General features: G+C 46.4%; 1 protein-coding gene across 2 annotated transcripts in view; it reads left to right on the forward strand.

Annotated features, from left to right (window-relative positions):
* LOC137789023 (SH3 and multiple ankyrin repeat domains protein 2-like) overlaps nucleotides 1-20,132 on the forward strand; it is a 92,521-nt gene that overhangs the window by 7,509 nt on the left and 64,880 nt on the right. For both annotated transcript variants that reach the window (XM_068582263.1, XM_068582274.1), the window contains exons 3-5: nucleotides 14,949-15,176; nucleotides 19,031-19,234; nucleotides 19,550-19,621. In XM_068582263.1, the coding sequence (XP_068438364.1) occupies nucleotides 14,949-15,176; nucleotides 19,031-19,234; nucleotides 19,550-19,621 (504 nt within the window). The remainder of the gene's footprint in view (nucleotides 1-14,948; nucleotides 15,177-19,030; nucleotides 19,235-19,549; nucleotides 19,622-20,132) is intronic.

Below are 20,132 nucleotides of genomic sequence, written 5' to 3' on the forward strand. Positions count from 1 at the left end.
GTCGTCTCCAAACACGCTCAATAACAGAGTTCTTCTTCTTCTTCTTCTTCTTCTTCTTCTTCTTCTTCTTCTTCTTCTGAAATGATTATTAATGATGTCACTCGTCTCACTTTAATCAACAGTTGTGTCTCCAGCTGACCCACTTTCACCTCCTATAGAACATGAATAATTCATGTTATATATATATATATATATTTATATGTATATGTTCCTGCTGTGTGTGTGTGTGTTGTTGGCCTGTATTTTACTCTGGAAACAGACCAATCAGCAGCATGTTCACACACGCTCTCCCTCTGAAAAGAGTTGTTGTTGTACAGAAAACCCTTGTGAACATAGATAATCAGTTTATAAATGATAGAAGCATCCTTTCCTCTCCTGATAGAAGCATCCTTGCTTCTATCAGGAGAGGAAAGGATGCTTCTGTCAGGAGAGGAAAGGATGCTTCTATCAGGAGAGGAAAGGATGCTTCTGTCAGGAGAGGAAAGGATGCTTCTGTCAGGAGAGGAAAGGATGCTTCTATCAGGAGAGGAAAGGATGCTTCTGTCAGGAGAGGAAAGGATGCTTCTATCAGGAGAGGAAAGGATGCTTCTATCAGGAGAGGAAAGGATGCTACTATCAGGAGAGGAAAGGATGCTTCTGTCAGGAGAGGAAAGGATGCTTCTATCAGGAGAGGAAAGGATGCTTCTATCAGGAGAGGAAAGGATGCTTCTGTCAGGAGAGGAAAGGATGCTTCTATCAGGAGAGGAAAGGATGCTTCTATCAGGAGAGGAAAGGATGCTTCTGTCAGGAGAGGAAAGGATGCTTCTATCAGGAGAGGAAAGGATGCTTCTATCAGGAGAGGAAAGGATGCTTCTGTCAGGAGAGGAAAGGATGCTTCTATCAGGAGAGGAAAGGATGCTTCTATCAGGAGAGGAAAGGATGCTTCTGTCAGGAGAGGAAAGGATGCTTCTATCAGGAGAGGAAAGGATGGTGCAGGAAGGAGGCGAGCTCATGAGCATGTGTAGAAGTTATGATCATAATGTGGATGCTATATGCAGGATAATGAGTATAATTTAATGTAGTCGGTCTGAATCGAACCGTTTCCAATTAGAACAGAGAACGGAGAACCGGCACGCTGCCACATGACATGTTCTGGTGTCGTTCACATGACGTGTTCTGGTGTCGTTCACATGACGTGTTCTGGTGTCACGAGCTCGTTCTGCAGAACCAGAACGTCTTCAGCTCGGCCCGAAGCCTCCAGAGCCGAAGAGGCCGATAATGAGAGCCGGTCCTTAAAGACGCCATCAGCACTAATAAGCTGCAGCTTCTACTGCAGAGACCCAGGGGAGAGACTGCATACACACACACACACACACACACACACACACACACACACACACACACACACACACACACACACACACACACACACACACACACACACACACAGCGACCCTAGTGGCGTTTATTGATCGGGGACGATGGCTGCTGCAGTTTGATCTCTCAGCCAGGAGGACTCATTAGGCCACTGCTGCTCTTACTCAGGAGGAGGAAAAGGAGGAGGAGAAGGAGGAAGAGAAGGAGGAGGAGGACGAAGAGGATGAGGATGAGAAGGAAGAGGAGGAGGAGGAGGAGGAGGAGGAGGAGGAGGAGGAGGAGGAGGAGGAGGAGGAGGAGAAGGAGAAGGAGGAGGCGACTGCTTTAAAAAAAAAAAAAGGAAAAACATCCCATAAAAAGTCCTGGGAGACTTCAACGGTCACGTGGGTAATGACAGTGAAACTTGGCGGGGGGTGATTGGGAGGAACGGCTTGCCCGATCAGAACCCGAACGGTGTTCTGTTGTTGGACTTCTGTGCTAGCCACGGTTTGGCCATCACAAACACCATGTTCGAGCATAAGGTGGTTCATAAGTGTACTTGGTACCAGAACACCTTAGGCCAAAGATCAATGATCGACTTTGTAATCGTATCATCTGACCTGCGGCCGTATGTCTTGGACACTCGGGTAAAGAGAGGAGCAGAGCTGTCAACTGATCACCACCTGGTGGTGAGTTGGATCAGATGGCGAGGGAGGCGGCTGGAAAGACCTGGCAAGCCCAAACGTGTTGTGAGGGTGAACTGGGAACGTCTAGCTGAGGATCCTGTCCGGAAGGTCTTCAACTCCCACCTCCGGAAGAACTTTTCACGCATCCTGAGGGAGGTTGGGGACATGGAATCCGAGTGGACCTTGTTCAAAGCCTCTATTGTGGAAGCTGCTGTCAAGAGTTGTGGTCGGAAGGTCGTCGGTGCCTGTCGCGGCGGTAACCCGAGAACCCGGTGGTGGACACCGGGGGTGAGGGAAGCCGTCAAGTTGAAGAAGGAGGCCTTTCGGGCCTGGTTGGCCCAGGGGACTCCTGAAGCAGCTGATGGGTACCGGCAGGCCAAGAGGGCTGCAGCTGCGGCGGTAGCGGATGCTAAAACTCGGTCATGGGAAGAGTTCGGGGAGGCCATGGAGAAGGACTTTCGGTTGGCCTCAAAGAGGTTCTGGCAAACCATCCGGCGGATCAGAAAGGGAAAGCAGGGCCTACCCCAGGCTGTTCTCAGCGGGGGAGGGGAACTGCTGACTCGGACTGGGGACATCGTCGGACGGTGGAAAGAGCACTTTGAGGAACTCCTAAACCCGGCCAACATGTCCCCTGGGGAGGGGGCAGTGCCTGAAGACCTTGGGGTGGGTGCACCCATATCCCTGGCAGAGGTCACTAAGGTAGTTAAAGAGCTTCTTGGTGGCAAGGCGCCGGGGGTGGATGAAATCCGCCCTGAGATGCTGAAAGCGCTGGACATTGCTGGGCTGTCTTGGCTGACACGCCTTTTCAGTGTCGCATGGGGGTCGGGAACAGTGCCCATGGACTGGCAGACCGGGGTGGTGGTTCCCATTTTCAAGAAGGGGGACCGGAGAGTGTGCTCGAACTATCGTGGTATCACACTACTCAGCCTCCCGGGAAAAGCTTATGCCAGGGTGCTGGAAAGGAGACTCCGACCGCTTGTCGAACCTCGGATTCAAGAGGAGCAGTGCGGATTCCGTCCCGGTCGTGGAACAGTGGACCAGCTCTTTACCCTTGCGGGACTACTGGAGGGGTCTTGGGAGTTTGCCCAACCAGTCTACATGTGCTTTGTGGACTTGGAGAAGGCTTTCGACCGGGTCCCTCGGGGGGTTCTGTGGGGGGTGCTGCGGGAGTACGGGGTGCCGGATCCGTTGGCACGGGCTATTCGGTCTCTATACGCCTGCAGTAGGAGTTGTGTCCGTATCCTCGGTATTAAGTCAGACACGTTCCCGGTGGGTGTTGGCCTCCGCCAGGGCTGCCCTTTATCACCGGTCCTGTTTGTGACCTTCATGGACAGGATTTCTAGGCGCAGCCGGGGGGCGGAGGAAATCCGGTTCGGGGGCCTCGGGATCGCCTCTCTGCTGTTTGCAGATGATGTGGTCCTGTTTGCTTCCTCGGAACGTGACCTCCAGCATTCGCTGGGGCGTTTTGCAGCCGAGTGTGAAGCGGCAGGGATGAGGGTTAGCGCCTCCAAATCCGAGGCCATGGTTCTCTGCCGGAAACCGGTGGATTGCTCCCTTCAGGTGGGGACAACATGCCTGCCCCAAGCGAAGGAGTTCAAGTACCTCGGGGTCTTGTTCACGAGTGAGGGTAAGGTGGAGCGAGAGATCGACAGGCGGATCGGTGCGGCTGCAGCAGTAAAACAGGCGCTGTACCGGTCCGTCTTGGTGAAGAGGGAGCTAAGTCGGAAGGCGAAGCTCTCTATTTACTGGTCGGTCTACGTTCCAACCCTCACCTATGGTCACGAACTCTGGGTCGTGACCGAAAGAACGAGGTCGCGGATACAAGCGGCCGAAATGAGCTTCCTCCGTAGGGTGGCCGGGCTCAGCCTTAGAGATAGGGTAAGGAGCTCGGACATCAGGGGGGAGCTTGGAGTCGAGCCGCTGCTCCTTCGTATCGAAAGGAGTCAGCTGAGGTGGTTCGGGCATCTAATTCGGATGCCTCCTGGACGCCTCCCATTAGAGGTTTTCCAGGCACGTCCAACTGGGAAGAGGCCCCGGGGAAGACCCAGGACACGCTGGAGGGATTATATCTCCCGGCTGGCCTGGGAACGTCTCGGGGTCCCCCAGAACGAGCTGGAAAATGTTGCGGGTGAGAGGGAAGCCTGGGTCGGTCTGCTGGGTGTGCTGCCACCGCGACCCGACCCCGGATAAGCGGCGGAAAATGGATGGATGGATGGATCCCATAAAAAGTGAAACGCAGGATGAAGGGGCTGACGGCTCGAATTAGTGCGTGTGTGTGTGTGTGTGTGTGCGTGTGTGTGTGTGTGTGTGGTAAAAAGGACACAATGAGTTCCCATCATGCACCAGGGCTGGGTTTGATTTCAAAGTGATATTCTTGCACGTTGTTGGCGTTTCCGTGTATTCGCTCCCAGTTGCAGAATCCTCACTGAGTCTGACCTCTGACCTTTGGGTTGAGGCTGTTCAAAGAGTCCCATGGAGGGTTAGGGTTAAATGTTTGCACATTGAAATTTGTTAAAAAGTCATGGAAAGTCATGGAAATTTGGTTTAAAGTCAGGAAAAAGTCATGGAATTCCATTCCTGTGTATGAAGCCTGTCATGGACTTGCAGACAACATCGTACGCACAACCAGCCTTTGAGAAGAGGCGTCTCTCCTCCGAATGGATCGCGGAGAACCGGGTAGCTAACGACGGAGACGAGCGCTAGCTAACGCAACGCACTTCAGAGCCGTCCTCGCTCTGAAGTGGATCCGATGAACAGCCGCATGGACCGGCTGGGTCTCCCCAGAAGCCTTCGGGGTTGCAGAGGGATGAGGCGTGACATTAAAGTTTTGTTGGCGCCGTTGTGGCTCCGCAGACGGTTCTTATCCGCCGTCAGGCGCCCCCGGCTCGCACACAAAAGGAGAAGGTTTTTATCGCTGTGGTGGTTACTGAAGCCTCTCATTGGTTTGTTTGTTGTGTGAGGGGGAAGGAGGAGGGAGAGTGGTCTTTTGTCCGACGCCTCGAGGAGCCAATAACAGTTATTGTGCGTTTGTTATTGCTGCTTCTCATTGAGAGGATCCACATGAAGCTTAGAGAGCAGCTTTCTGACCGAGAGGCCAGGAAACGATAGAGATTCCCTAAAAAAACATCTAGAACACAAAATTTATTCAAATGAAATTCCAAGAAAACATCCTTAGAGTCTTTCTTTCTGAAGAGGTTTTTTTTTCTCCATCATCTGTGGTGGTTTCTTATTTTTTCATCCAAAATACTTCCATGCAGTTCTCCCTCATTCTTACTCGTCATATGTTGCAGAGTGGGCAGCCGTTAGCGTAGCATTTAGACGCCGCGGAGGGTCCGCGTGGTTATTGTTGCGTAACGGTGTTTTTAGGTAACGCAACCCGTGGTCAGGGTTAGAAAAAAGAGCACGGTCTGATCGCTCGGTTGTGAATTGTCAGATTGGTAAATTAAAGAAAATGAATTCTGAGTAGTATGAAGCTTCTTCTTCAGCTTCCTGTCCACGATACAAGCGCTTTAACAATTAAGACCCGTCTGATGAGGAACGGCCTTTTGATCGCAGGAGGCGTTCAATGTCAGACGGAGTTATTGCACTCTTCACGAAACGTATTCTTACTTTTAATAAAAACATATTCAGCTTCAGGAGTCGAGGCGCTTCGACCACATCATTGTTATGTTCTGAGCCGACTGTTCTCCAACGTCATCCGGCGACTCAAGTGGTCGTTCACACGTCGTGTATAAAAACGCGTTTTAAAGCCGCTTGAACTCTTTTTACCCAGTTACCAAGCAACGACAGCCCGCTCTCTGCGATGATGGGGATGACGAAATTGCGGTAATTTAGCAGAAAGTCTCGCAGACTGAAGTCAAAAGGAGGATGAATGGATGAGCTAACTGTAAATCGCAAAAAAAGTGTCTCTTTGACCTTTCGACCGGGTGTCGATGGACGCGCCGACAACGAAGCGTTCAAATCAAGAGAAGAAGCGCGTCGGCGTTGGACGAGGGATCCACGATTATTCTCATGAAGTGTGGTTTGGGTGAGAATGAAAAACCTTCAGTGCAGTCGTAACAAACGTTTGGCTTCATGTGTTGCTCTCAGGGTTGCGGTTCAGTTTCAGGGAATATGAAAAATATCAATAAAAAGTGAAGATTATGTTTGAATCCGTTTCAGGATTCATGACCTTCTGTCTCTGACTTGAAGATCAGACGTGCTACAAACCTTCACCTGGAGTTGAGTTCCCCTTCATAATCTGACCTCTGACCCCTGATTCCTGACCTCTGGCCTCTGACACCTGACCTCTGACCCCTGATCCCTGACCTCTGGCCTCTGACACCTGACCTCTGACCCCTGATTCCTGACCTCTGGCCTCTGACCCGTGATCTTTGGCATCGGATGAGAGGAAACGAAAACGACTTTAACAGGATACAAGAAGAGTATGAATGCGTGGGAATGAATGACATGGTGATAACGATCATAACGAGTATTCATAATTGTCTGTGCAGTAGCACGTGCAGAAAGTATTTTTTTTTTGTACTTTATCATTCAACAAAAGAATTAGAGGAAACCGTAGAATGAAAATGAATATTTCATGCTCTGGTTGGAGATGAAGTGCTTGTCGTTTCACATGTTCTGCGGCTTTAAACCACTAAACATCTTCACTAGATTTATGCTCAAAACAATATCATATTCATGAGCTCATCAGACGCTTTTCTCCCTCATAACTTCATGTTTCATGAAATAGATTTTAAATCCAGTTCAAGGCAGCGACACTTCTGTTGAAGGGATCCTAACGAGTCGGTTATGAGTTGTGATGTGAATATAAATCACAAGGAGTCAGGACCTCGTCCTGTGTGCTTATGAGAGAAATAACTTCAAGAAGAACGGCTCGGTGCCTCCTGAACGTTCACGGTGTCGATGCCAGCGACGAAAATCTTTACAATATTACAAAATTATAACATGACAAAGCTGCGTCGCTCCTAGTGGGAGCAGAGCTTCACCGCTACGAAGAAAAAAAACACTTTACTCATTTTCTCTGGGAAAAAAGAGCTGACAGCCATTCAGGTATTTATTCACATGGATCCCAGAGGGTCGTATGAAGACGTAGAGCCGCTTCCATTCAATTCAGACCTTGTCTGGAGGACTTACGATCAATTTTGTGATGAGTTATGATTCATCACAAAATGTCCCATAAGTCCCCATAAGTATTTCCCTCTCACGCTCAACAAACACCGGCTCCAGTTTCAGGTTCCAGGTGTGATTTGAATACAGTGTGAGTACTTTTTAAATGCTTTGAGGTGTCCTGAAATTAACCAACAAAGCTCCACTAGCATCCCGAGTGAGCCTCCATCCTGATGATGATGATGATGATGATCTGCATCAGCAGCGTGATGGGGCTCACATGCTCTGCATGGGGATGATGATGATGATGATGATGGAGATCACTTCAATCATGTCAGGAGGGACTGAACACTAAATGAACATGTGAAGAGATGAACAACAAGCAGAGGATGGAGAGAACAACACAACCAGGACCAGGAGAGAAAAGGAGCAGATGAAACAAAAGAAAAGCTGCCTGCTCGGCCTCGCCGTGCACCTTCACCTCGCGGGCTTTCAGCCGACACTCACCGCCAAAACAAAACGACAATAATCACAATAATAACACTCGTGATGAAAGTGAGAGAGCTCCAGCACCATGACAACGCTGTGCGACCCCGCCGTGACCCCGCAGGGCGCCGCTCCTTCAGTACAGCAGGAATCACTTCCTCTGGTCGCTACGCCGTCGTCGCGTGCAGCCGGTTCTGACCTCTGACCTCTGACCTCGGAGGTGAAGACGTGTGAGAGTCTCTGAGGGACTGAAGACGAAGCGTTTCACTGCCCAAGAACTCATTAGTTCTGATTAATAAACCAGAGGAGCTAAAGAATGATGTAATAGTGCTGCGGCGGCTCAAAGGGAATATTCAGTGGTCCAAAGCTTTGGATTTTACAATCTGGTTCTATCTCCACGTCATGAGGAGCATAACACCGCATCGTCAGCAAAGTAATGATCAGGACATTTAGTAGTAAAATATAAATGATCATATTGATTCTAGTAGATAGATCATTACTTTATCAATCCTGCAAGAGGACATTGTTTCGCTACTGCAGCAAATATACGGACAGATAGACTTCTATACAACCAGAGGAGTCGCCCCCTGGTGGTCAGGAGAGAGAATGCAGTTTTAACACATGAAGCATAGACTTCTATACAACCAGAGGAGTCGCCCCCTGGTGGTCAGGAGAGAGAATGCAGCTTTAACACGTGAAGCATAGACTTCTATACAACCAGAGGAGTCGCCCCCTGGTGGTCAGGAGAGAGAATGCAGCTTTAACACATGACGCATAGACCATGCTATGGTAAGTACAATGTTTAGCTGATGAGGGGGGGTTGCCATGCTTTTTATTATTATTTTATTCTCATCCCATGTCCCAGAGAGAGAGAGAGAGAGAGAGAGAGAGCAGCAGCAGCAGAATGGTGGTTCAATACATTAGTCCTGTTTGGATGGGGTTTGTCCGTTGATAAAAACTTTATCTCTTCAGACTGCTTTTTCATGTCGGATGACTTTTTTACTTTGGATAAGTGAACATCTTGACCGGTCGGTGGCTCCGTTGAAAGCTCCTTGTTGCTCCTTAAAGTTTCTCATGAATATTCAGCGAGCGCAGAACTGGGCCACGTGTGTATAATTGAAAGAATTCCATTAAACTTTAAACTTGAACGGCATTCCCTGAATTGAAGTTCTTCTCGAGCGGATCCCCTCTTCTGGCATTTCATGGCGTGAATGTTTTGTTCCTCTACACTCCTGAACTTTACCTTATGAGACCAACAGACTCAAGTGCTCAGCCGCTGTTTTCCTTTTCAAAGACGCCGTCGTCTCTTTCCGTCTGTGGCTACCGATCCCTTTGAGGAACGTCATTACCGAGTGAACCTGTGGGCCGTGGTGACCCTGCGCTGCGTCTTGCAGGCATCCCGGCAGCACTTTGCTTCGTAGTGTTTTCATGGCATCTCTCTCCGCATGTGCAGTTTGCTTTGTGACGCCAAGACGAGCCGGAGAGAAAGACCGGAGATGTCTGACATGTAATTGCATGCTCGGCCCATTATTTCTGTATCCGTGGCCACCTCTGGTTCCATGGGACTGTCAGTAATGACAGCATCCTATCTGCCGCCACTCACGCTCACAGAGAAACGGTGGTTAGTGTTTACCGAAGCTGTCACTCAGAAGAACAGAGGCAGGAGTCGGGTTGTTTGGCAGAGTGCCGTCGACTCGAGTGGAGATCTCCAACGAGTTCAAACCAGGACTGCAGGAGTCGAGCGGCGAGCCGGCTTCAAGCGCCAAAACCAACAAAGAGCTGCGCAGCGTGTGAACACTTCTATACAACCAGAGGTGTCAACGCTTCTATACAACCAAAGGAGCGCCAAAGCTTCTATACAACCAGAGGAGCGTGGACGGCTCCATACAGCCGGCAGACAGTGGCCTCGTCAGTCGCTTCAATGGAGAAAGTAGTGATGGTTCACTGGGCCCGTAGACTTCTATACAGCAAGAGGAGTCGACCCCTGGTGGTCAGGAGAGAGAATGCAGCTTTAACACATGAGACATTAACTTCTATACAACCAGAGGAGTATCCCCCTGGTGGTCAGGAGAAAGAATGGAGCTTTAAGACAGGAAGCATAGACTTCTATACAACCAGAGGAGTATCCCCCTGGTTGTCAGGAGAGAGAATGCAGCTTTAACACATGATGCATAGACTTCTATACAACCAGAGGAGTCGCCCTCTGGTGGTCAGAAGAGAGAATGCAGCTTTAAGACATGGAACATCATGTCGAGCTTCACAGAACCAGAGAAAACATAGTTATGAACATGCGTTTACCTTTCCGCTGATGGAAAAGCTTCACACTGTTCCTTTAAAAACTCTTCGGGCTACAATTCAGATCACAAGACGTGAACGTGTGAACCTGGATGAAAAGTTCAGAAAGCATCAATAGTTCATTACGCCCTCAGAAAAGATGTACAGTTGAAGGTTGAGCGCGAGTCAATCTGAAGCTATTTCAGGACTCTGCAGCTTCTGTGCAATTTTACAGTTGCTCAGTTTCAGCCCAGAAGAGGAGAGCACTCCTATGCTCTCACTCTCAAGCTGACACTACAATTATTCACTGTGAAATGAAGAGTATGCTCATTTCAGTTCTTCTCTCTTCTCTTGCTCATATTCACAAATATGCACACGGAGCGTACACACACACACACACGCACACACACACACGGTGCAGCGAACCATCTGTGTCCTTATGTGCTCTTTTTTATTTTCTGACGACGGAAAACGAAAGAGAAGTTTACAGGATTCATAGCAGACGGCTGGAGTGGTGAGTGTATGAAACACACACACATATACCATATATATATATATATATATATATATATATATATATATATATATATATATATATATATATATATAAATGAACTTTGGTTGTATAGAGGTCTATGATCTTTGATTCATTCATCATTTTTTATGAATTATCCAGCTCGCGAAGTAGACAAGCTGGCTACTTAGCTACTTAGCTTGGCTAGCTAAGTAGACAGCTAGCTAAGTGGTTGCTAGTTTGCTCGCTAACTCCACCATGCTTTGTGGCTCCCCTGGGTACAGAACATAAGTCCTACGGCGAGGCATCGCTCTAAGAGTTTAGCTTTCTGATTATGCTGCTTTAAAGGTCAAGTTTTAAATACATGGCAACATAATCAGAGACTTAAATTGTGAATACTCTTCAATAAAAACCAGTCCACTAAAACTGCAAAGAGGAAGAGGAAGCAGCACAAACAAAAACCCAGAAGTTGTGGACGAAGAGATTGTTAACACGACGTGAGAGAACACACGTTGTTTCTTTAAGTGTCGAACCGACGAGCAGCGGTGTGGTTTCTCCTGCTTCATCTGAGGAGAGCAACGTGTGCTGATTAAAGCAGCAGGCGGCAGATTAGCAGCAGTCATACGGTGTGTGTGTGTGTGTGTGTGTGTGTGTGTGTGTGTGTGTGTGTGTGTGTGTGTGTGTGTGTATGTGCGTGCATGTGTGCGTGTGTATGTAACAAGATAAAGGAAAGCTTGAACTCGAGAGTCTTTTCATAAATCATGACATGATCAGTGTGTTTGAGCTCTATTGGGACATTTTTCATTGCAAAGCTTTTAATAATAATAATAATAATAATAATAATAATAAGCATCGTGGTTATTGGCGTTGTTCCGCCTCCCGGTTTGACGCTGGGGGCCGAAGAGCAGCGCGTCTTCTTATTAAAAGCTGCTCATTAAAAGTAGATTAGAAACTCAGATGTTGAAACTTCACATCAATTTTAATATGAAAAGTAACAAGTAACTATTAACAAACCTTGTGTCAAGATGCTACACAATCAATTAATAAATAAATATAAAAACATTTATTTTGTTTGAAAGATGAATTTCCTTCAAAATAAGAGCTCCAACCATAAGAAGAGAAACAATAACACAAAGAACATTATTATTATTGTTATTATTATTATTATTATTATTATTATTATTATTATTGTTCTGACTTCAGGCAGCACGTTTGAACCACACTGAAGAGGAGCGCTTGTTTTACTTACAGTCTCCTGTTGCCTTCTGTAAACTCTCTGGTTCCCACGAGCGCTTCTTCTTTAACGAGCTAATTAAACAAACTATTGTGAGACTGGGAAGTCTGGGAACCAGTAAAAGAGAAGAAGATAAAAAAGGAAGTTTCCAGTTGCAGATCATTCAGCTTCCCTGCCTACACCCTGTGTTTCTACAGTAACACCCCCACCCCACGCTGTGAAGGGGTTAAACGGCTGCGCTTCAACCTTTTAGAGTGAAACCACAACGCCAGCGCTCAGAGCTCGGAGGGGCCGTGAATGCAACCTCCGCCTTTTTGTTGTCTGCGTCTCGTAATTACTGTCATTGGAAAAGTGTGATTATCTCTAAACGGAGAAAATAAAGTGCAATCATGAGAGAGGAGGCAGTTAAACAGATCATTTCATTATTTATTTGACAAAAGAGGACTAAGTATTTACAGTAACATGCCAAATATCAACACAATTCTTCAGTCAAGAAACGTCTTAGCGGTGTTGTAGATGTTAATATACGTACAAGTGATGAGCTTCTTCTTCTACTCTACACAATAGATGTAGGAGTTTGCAGACTTCCTAATGAGTTGTGTAACACAAAGGCAATGCAAGGATTACCCAAAAACTGCTGATCTCATCGAGTTTGAATGTGGATTCTGTTCCTCGCGTTAGCGGTTAAAACCCGGAGTCGTCTCTGTAATCGATGTGCCGCCAAGAATAAAGCAGCTGAGAGCCAATGAAGAAATGAAATGTCATCAGTGTGACCATGAAAACACACACACACACACACACACACACACACACACACACACACACATACACACAGATCAATTCTCTTCTCTCAAACAGACAGAACCGGGTCACGTCTCATTTTGATGGATCTGATGTTTTATTGGCCTGACGAGTGCAATTCATCAATTTATGTCTGTGTAGTAAGAGATGAAGACACACACACACACACACACACACACACACACACACACACACACACACAGCTCTGAATGAACAGGCTCATTGACCTTCACAGGAGGAGAAACAGAAGTATTTCTTCTTCCTCCCACTTGTTTCTCTGCTCCGTCGTAGTGGAAAAGTTGTAAAATAAAATTGACTCAGGTTGTAATAACTCTTTATGGTTTTTTATTTGAAGTCTCAGGTGTGTTTGTTGTCTTAGAGAGAGAATCGGCTATGAATAAATTAGCATCTAATCAGGTAATCACTATCACATCGGGCTATCAGAAAGAAATTATTTGCATCATTTTTTTCGAGAGGCTTTGTCGGGGTTCATGATGTGTGTGTGCGTGTGTGTGTGTGTGTGTGTGTGTGTGTGTTGATAGTGTGTGATGATAGTGTGTGATGATAATATTGTTGACATACACGGAGGTTGCAGGTCGGGTATAGTTAAATATGTATGTGTATGTGTATATATATATATATATATATATATATATATATATATATATATATATATATATATATATATATATATATATATATATATATAAATAACATGGTGGTGTAGTTGTCATAGAAAAAAATCATGACGTTAGGAGAAAAAATACATTTACAAGTACAATGTAAATTTAAAAAAACAATACAATTTGTAAATCTTAAAATTTGTAAAATTTAGAATTTGTAAAATTTTAAATTTGCAAAATTTTAAATTTTAAAATTTTAAAATAAAAATTGTACATTTAAAAAATAAAAATAAAATTAAGTTTCAGTTTCCATCACTCTCACCTGTTAGCCACACTCACATGCTAAATGTGTGCAAATATATTGTACGCATGAAAGCAGAAAAACGTGCATCCTCTCCTCGTATGTAGTTCAGATTGCATCTCGCTCTGCAGAGGAAGTCCTCGCTGAAAAGAGCGGGAACGTTTCCTCTCGTGCAGCTGTGGTCGTCATGGATACCAAAGCAGTGTGTTCATATGTGAAGAAAACGTTCAACAATAAATCTAATCAAGCATTGAATGTCATGTTCGATGTGGAGGTGCTTTCAGCAATACATGAGCACAATCAGTTTCTACACACACACACACACACACACACACACACACACACACACACACACAGCACCTTGAGTGATCGGTCACTGGCCGCATGCTGATGGAGAAGATGCAGGTGGATGTTAATAGATTTCAGTGTGAGGTCCTCAGCAGGAAGCTACGACAGGAATGTGAAGAATTTATTTCAATGTCAATTTTCCGGATAAGTTTCGTCATTTATTTTATTTGTTGAAATATTTTTTTCCTCGTATTTTACCAAGTAAACAGTTTATTGTTTTCAGGAGACAGAAAACAATCTGTGGACATCGAAATCTTGAGAGATTGCGACTTTTACGTCGTATCTGGAAACAATCTTATCTCACACACACACACACACACACACACACACACACACACACACACACACACACACACACGGACGAGTGTCCCAGGTGATGCAGAGACACTTATAACACAAAATAAACATTTTCAAAAGGCCCTCCAGCTGAAACGTCTCATCTGTTCTTGATGGGTCTTTCTGATCATCAACCAAAAACAATCAGTCTTTGTGTGTGTGTGTGTGTGTGTGTGTGTGTGTGTGTGTGTGTGTGTGTGTGTGTGTGTGTGTTCTTGCTGCTCTCTTTCTTATCGCTCACGGCTGACGTTGCGGTGACTCTTCGGTCTCACCGAGTCGTCTGCTCTAAGAAGCTCACGCACAAGCTTTTCATAGAAAGATGTGTTTTTCACACGCTTTACCTGTGTTATTATTATTATTATTATTATTATTATTATTATTATTATTATTGTCAATGTCAATTGATGAGAATGTTTTCCGGCCTATAAAATGTGAGATTGGCGGTGCCTCAGCTTTTGGACACAGAGCCGTTATTCTCCGTTTCAGTCTTAACACTTCTGACATTTCTACGTGTTTGAAGTCAAAATTCTGCATTTAATAATTACCGAATGACATTCAAACCTCTAATGAGGAAACCGCGTGGATTAAATATTCCATCCGTGTGAAACGTCTCGGCTCGGTCCTGGTCGCTCACACGGAGGCCGTCGGCCACCGGCAGTGACGGATGACACTTCTCTCTATTTTTTCTGATCCATAAATCATGTTGACGCTTTAGATTAATGGCGGGCGGTCAGGTGCAGGGCCTCTGCAGGTGCAGTGGTTTAACCTCCTGGGGTTGTTTAGTAAAACCTTTGTGGAGACCGAACGGGTTGAGCGACTCCAGCGTCGACATCTCTGAGCGTTAGCGTCCTATTGTCCGGTGAACAACGATGAACTTCCTGTCCCGTCCGTCTGCCCCCAGTTGAATCCGCCGGGCCTGCTGGCTATGCCCCGTAGCCCCACCTCCAGCGAGGATGAGATGGCCCAGAGCTTCTCCGACTACTCCGACGACTGCGCCTCCGACAGCTCCCGCGAGGAGACCATCTACGAGACCATAAAGGCCACCGCCGAGCCGCCGCCCGGCCACATGGACGACGTCCACGTCAACTCGCTGGTCGTCCGCGTCCTCGTCCCGGACCTGCAGCAGACGGTGAGTCCACGTTGAGACATGAGCTAGTTTTTTCAGCGTTGACGCTATTGATTAGCCAGACGTCTTCTCGGGATCCACTGGCAGGATTATTGATGGTGTGTTCGACACCTCGTTCATTGTCTGAGAGCTTTTTTTTTAGAGCTGGGTTCTCAATAAACTGGAGCAGTCTGTGATGCATCAGAGCGGCACTCACACAGTGAACTCTGAGGCGTTTCAGGGTCAGCATGCATTAAACTAACAGGTGTGTTTTAGAAAATGTGGAAGGGGAAAGGGGTCATGTGAGCGTAAACAAACAGCTGCTTTTCCCAGATGGTAAAGGTCTTAACAGAGACCGTCATCTCTCTCAAGCGGCCCGAGAAAGGCTCTTTCTTTCTGCCTCAACATAAACACAACAGTATCTACTGATACCTTTTATTTGATCAAAGAGAGACATGCAAGAAGGATATAAAGAGCAAAAGATGAAGGCCTGTTTTACACACCAATTCAACTTTTATTGGCAATTAAATCTTACAGATACTCATAAGGAGGCTGAGGGTTTTGTGTGGTAACTCGTCTTCATCACTTCCTCATGCTTTATTACCGTGCTTTACATTACCACAACCTACGGATTTCGATGCTTCCTTCCAATCTCTTCTGAGACATTAGCATGAAGTCCTCTTGTGTTCCATCTTCATTAACATTTAACCAGTACCTTTAACACATACGCTGCTATATACACATGATGAATAATCTCACAAGGGTTTCTGCATTATAGCATTTTAAAATATTCAAATAGCCGTTAAGGTTGAGAAGAAAATCCAGTTCTAGTATGGGTATGAAAACCGTCGCAAATTCCGCGAAAACACAGCTGGTTTTTATAAGGTTTTGGTCATACAAATAGGTTGTTTCTTCCCGTTTCCACATCCAAGCCTTTAACTTGCTCTGACCAACATGCGCGTGGCGTCCTTTCCCCTCGATAACAAGCGGTGAATGTTGAGTGGGCGGCAGGTGGGTGTTGACGTATGGACCGGAGCGCTGTGAGGGAGTTTGTGTTCATGACACTGTCGTGTGATTGTGAATAACTGCGACGGGCGTGGACACATGGGTCATCGTGTAGGAGGGCCGTGGTTCCATACTGGACGATAAAAGATGGGGACGCTGTGAAATATGTCTCTAGACTCCAGAGTAATCCTTTACGCTGACGATGATGGTGTGTTGGTGCATAACAACACATCTTTGACAGTGGAGCATTACTGTGTTTGAACAACAGCAGAAGATATGAATGTTTCATGCACGTTGCAGCCCCATGTGTTCATCAGCCTCCCACTGCCGCTCAACATGGAGCCCCAGGTGTGCCACATATACGGTATGACAGAAGCAAACATGTGAAAAGCTCTGGAGCGACTGCTGTGGGCAGATTATAACCACATCCCTATTGATCGTGCGGCACGTGCTCCGGAGCCGTCATTCCCAGAGAAGGTTCGGATGTGAAGGTTCATCATCAAAGCCCAGCGGGGAGTCCCGTGTGGATGAGCAACTGCTGCCGGGTCCATACAGGAGATTCATCTCAGGCTCTTTGTTTGAAGTGCGAGTCCTCCGGGAGCTCCACGCCGGATCGGACGTTTCGAGTCTTTCCTCATGGAGACCGGGGGCAGAACTCAAGAAATAAACAGGGATAGGAGAAGGATGACAGCTGCACCTCACCACCACACCTCTCTCCAGGGTTTCCCTCCTTTCGAACAGGAAGTTAGCGTCACACTGGTTCCTTTAACAAAAAAGCCAATGAGATTCTTCCACTGAATTTTGAATTATTGCAGAAAAATATTCTCTGTTCAGCTAGAAAAACAAAAAGTTTTATGATTTTGTAAGTAAAAACAAGCTAACGTTTAGCTAGAAGGGAAGCAAGCATATCGCCTGTGTCTACTGGGCTTCCCTCCTTAATTATGACTCTATCTCATTTGGAGTTTACATACAGTGGTGCAGGAAATCAGGGTTGAGGTTTTTTTGTTGGACAAACAGGAAGTTAGTGTCACACTGGCTTGTGTGATGCTGACTTTGAATATTCTGATTATTGCAGATCATATTCTCTGTGGCGAACACACATTTCTTCACATATGAACGCCACTTTTGTAAAGTAAGGAGCTATCGTTGGCCTATAGAGGAACTCCACCAGGTCACATGACTTCATGTCTCCACTAAGCTAGTGAGGGCGTTTAATCCACTCATTTTAAAGACACGTAAAAGCTTCTAAATTCACCAAAGGGGCGTTTCCTGACCTGTTTTAAATCAGAGACCAACGTATATGTTAAACACAGATCTGATTTCACACATTTCACCAATAAAGACATTCAGAAAGCACATTGCCTCTGTGCAGCGATGCAGACTCGTGTCCTGGTTTAGTGCTCGTTCCAGCAGCGCTGCATTTGGACGTCCTTTCATTCGTGTAGTACAGTTCCACTGCGATGAACACATGGAATGTAGCATACGGCGACATGCAGCCGCTTCGGACCAGTGTGCGATCCAGTTGGATCCTCAAGGTACAGACTCAACCCAGAGGTGAACTCGCGACCCTTTTGATGTAATTAGCTCGGTGGTTTGTGACTGCGGCGCTGAGCCCTCTCACATGTCTGCACTAATGCTCCTGATTCCACGTCCGCCTCCGAGCGAGCGCCTTGTGGTGCCACTCGATCACATGGTTGAGTCACTCGGTCCACTCGGAAATCAAACTCAGTTGAATAATTCAACGTTCATGTGACGAGCCTCTATGTGCAGCTCTGATGATGATGATGATGATGATGATGATGATTGTGGTGATGATGATGAACTTCATGGTACACAGACGCTTATGCAGTCTAATCCTCTGACATAATGAAATTAAATCATAACTTCCACCTTCTTGCCTCATTTTATACATGATGTTAATCAGCAGCTTTGCTCTCAATACCTTGATATAAAAGTACTGTACTGTACTGTAAGCTGTCGTATATGTTGTCTCCACCTCACTCGCACCACAGAGGAAAGATAGGAGGAAGAAGTGGTGATGGTTCCATGCTTTTATTTGTCTTTGCTTCTTATTCTGTCACGAGCCACATATGCTTTTATTTTGTAACATCGTGACGACGGTGCAACTAGAGACCCGGTTTCCTGGTCGCTGCCTCCATGTTTTAACTTCATGTCGAGCAGAAATAATGGGAGCTGATGGAAACGTGCCATTAAAGGCAGCAGAAGGGAAGACGGCGATATCGGTCCACACAGCCCCGCCAGATGCCAGACATCTGTTTCTGTATACCTTCAACCCTTCATCTTCTCCTTCCCCTCGTCTCCTGCGCTCCGCCCCGCGCTCGCCAGGCGAGAGGATTATGGGTAGGCAGAGTTCACAGACTGCTCATCCCTTCAGCCTTTATCACAGGCGCAGGGCTGCCATCGCCGGCTGAGCCGCACATCCAACTGTAAACACACACAGACACTTCCCAGAATGCCGCGGCACCGCGCCCGTAATCCCCCTCTGATTCGGACCGGGCCAGAAACCCGGCATTGTGTGTGTTTGTTTCGTTTATGGCAAAAGGCCAGAAGGCAAAAGAGGGTCGAGTCAATTACATCCTCAGCGCGCGCAGTCCCAATAACACAATACAAAACCTGCCGGGGTTTGTGTGGAGGATTTGTGTTATTAAAGCATCGATTTGGACACGACTGAACCTTTTAGATTGGGCGACCGTCCTTGTCTTCTATTTGCATCTGTCAATCAAAAGTCTCAACTCCAATTCACGCGTTTCTCAGGTTGGTTTTGTTCGAATGTTTCAGTTGTGTTGATCTGTCAGAACACTCACTCCTCTCACCACCATTCAAACAGTTTCTTCCTCTCCTTTCCAAACCAGAAATGCATGCGGTTCAACCCGGATGCGACGGTCTGGGTCGCCAAGCAGCGGATCCTGTGCACGCTGAATCAGAGCCTGAAAGACGTGCTGAACTACGGCCTCTTCCAGCCGGCCAGCGATGGGAGGGACGGAAAGTTCCTGGACGAGCAGCGCGTCTTCAGAGAGTACCCTCAGCCAATCAGCAAGGGCGTCCCGTCTCTGGAGGTACACTGTTGGCTGCGATGTGATGAGAACAATGACATTATATGAACATCCTTTCTGTCCCGAAACTCCAGGGATTGATATTGTTTGTAAAGAAAGAAAGAAAGAAGATCTTTTAAAGTAAATCATAAGTGAGATAATCCACTTTAAATGAAAAATATTGACAGAAACCCACAAAAAAACATGAAACCGTGAAAGTAATAAAACGTGCCTTTAATAAGTCGGATCCAGAGGTGTAAAGCAGAGGACTCAGGACTCAGAAGGAAAAGGTTACCGGTTCCCAGAGCAAATTTAATATCGGTGTGTTTCGCTCCACAGTTCCGCTACAAGAGCCGAGTCTACCGGCAGCCCAACGTGGACGAGAAGCAGATCGCCAAACTGCACACGAAGGTGAGAGTCGCCGCCCAGAAGGGAAATCTACACAGAAAATAATATAATTAATGATCCGTTTAGATGTCAGCCATGTTTGTGTCCGGTGGCTGAGAGCAGAGGAGAAGTCGGTGATGCAAATCATGCAAAATCAACACGATTATTCCAACTCAAACAAAGAGCATGCATCGTTTCCTGTGTGTACAATCGCTAAGGTGATTCTACGCTCACAATGAATGAATACAGGAGAACGCCACAGAGGGAAATCTATTAAAACAAGATTTGTTTACATGTTCAGCAGAGGATTTGCTCCCTATGAGAGCAAAACAGCAAATAAAGGCTTTAAGAGCGGCTGAAGGAATCCTTACCCCACTTTACCTTACCTTAACTTACCCCACTTTACCTTACCAGTTGTTACCTTAGCTTACCTCACCTTATTGTATCTTACTTTACATTACCTTAATTGACCTTAATTTATCTTACTTTACCTTACCTTAAGTTAGCTTACCTAACCTTCCATTACCTTACCTTT

The sequence above is a fragment of the Clinocottus analis genome, unplaced genomic scaffold, assembly GCF_023055335.1.
Source record: "Clinocottus analis isolate CAN_PGR_092001 unplaced genomic scaffold, fCliAna1.0.p SCAF_10, whole genome shotgun sequence".
Classification (NCBI taxonomy): Eukaryota; Metazoa; Chordata; class Actinopteri; order Perciformes; family Cottidae; genus Clinocottus; species Clinocottus analis.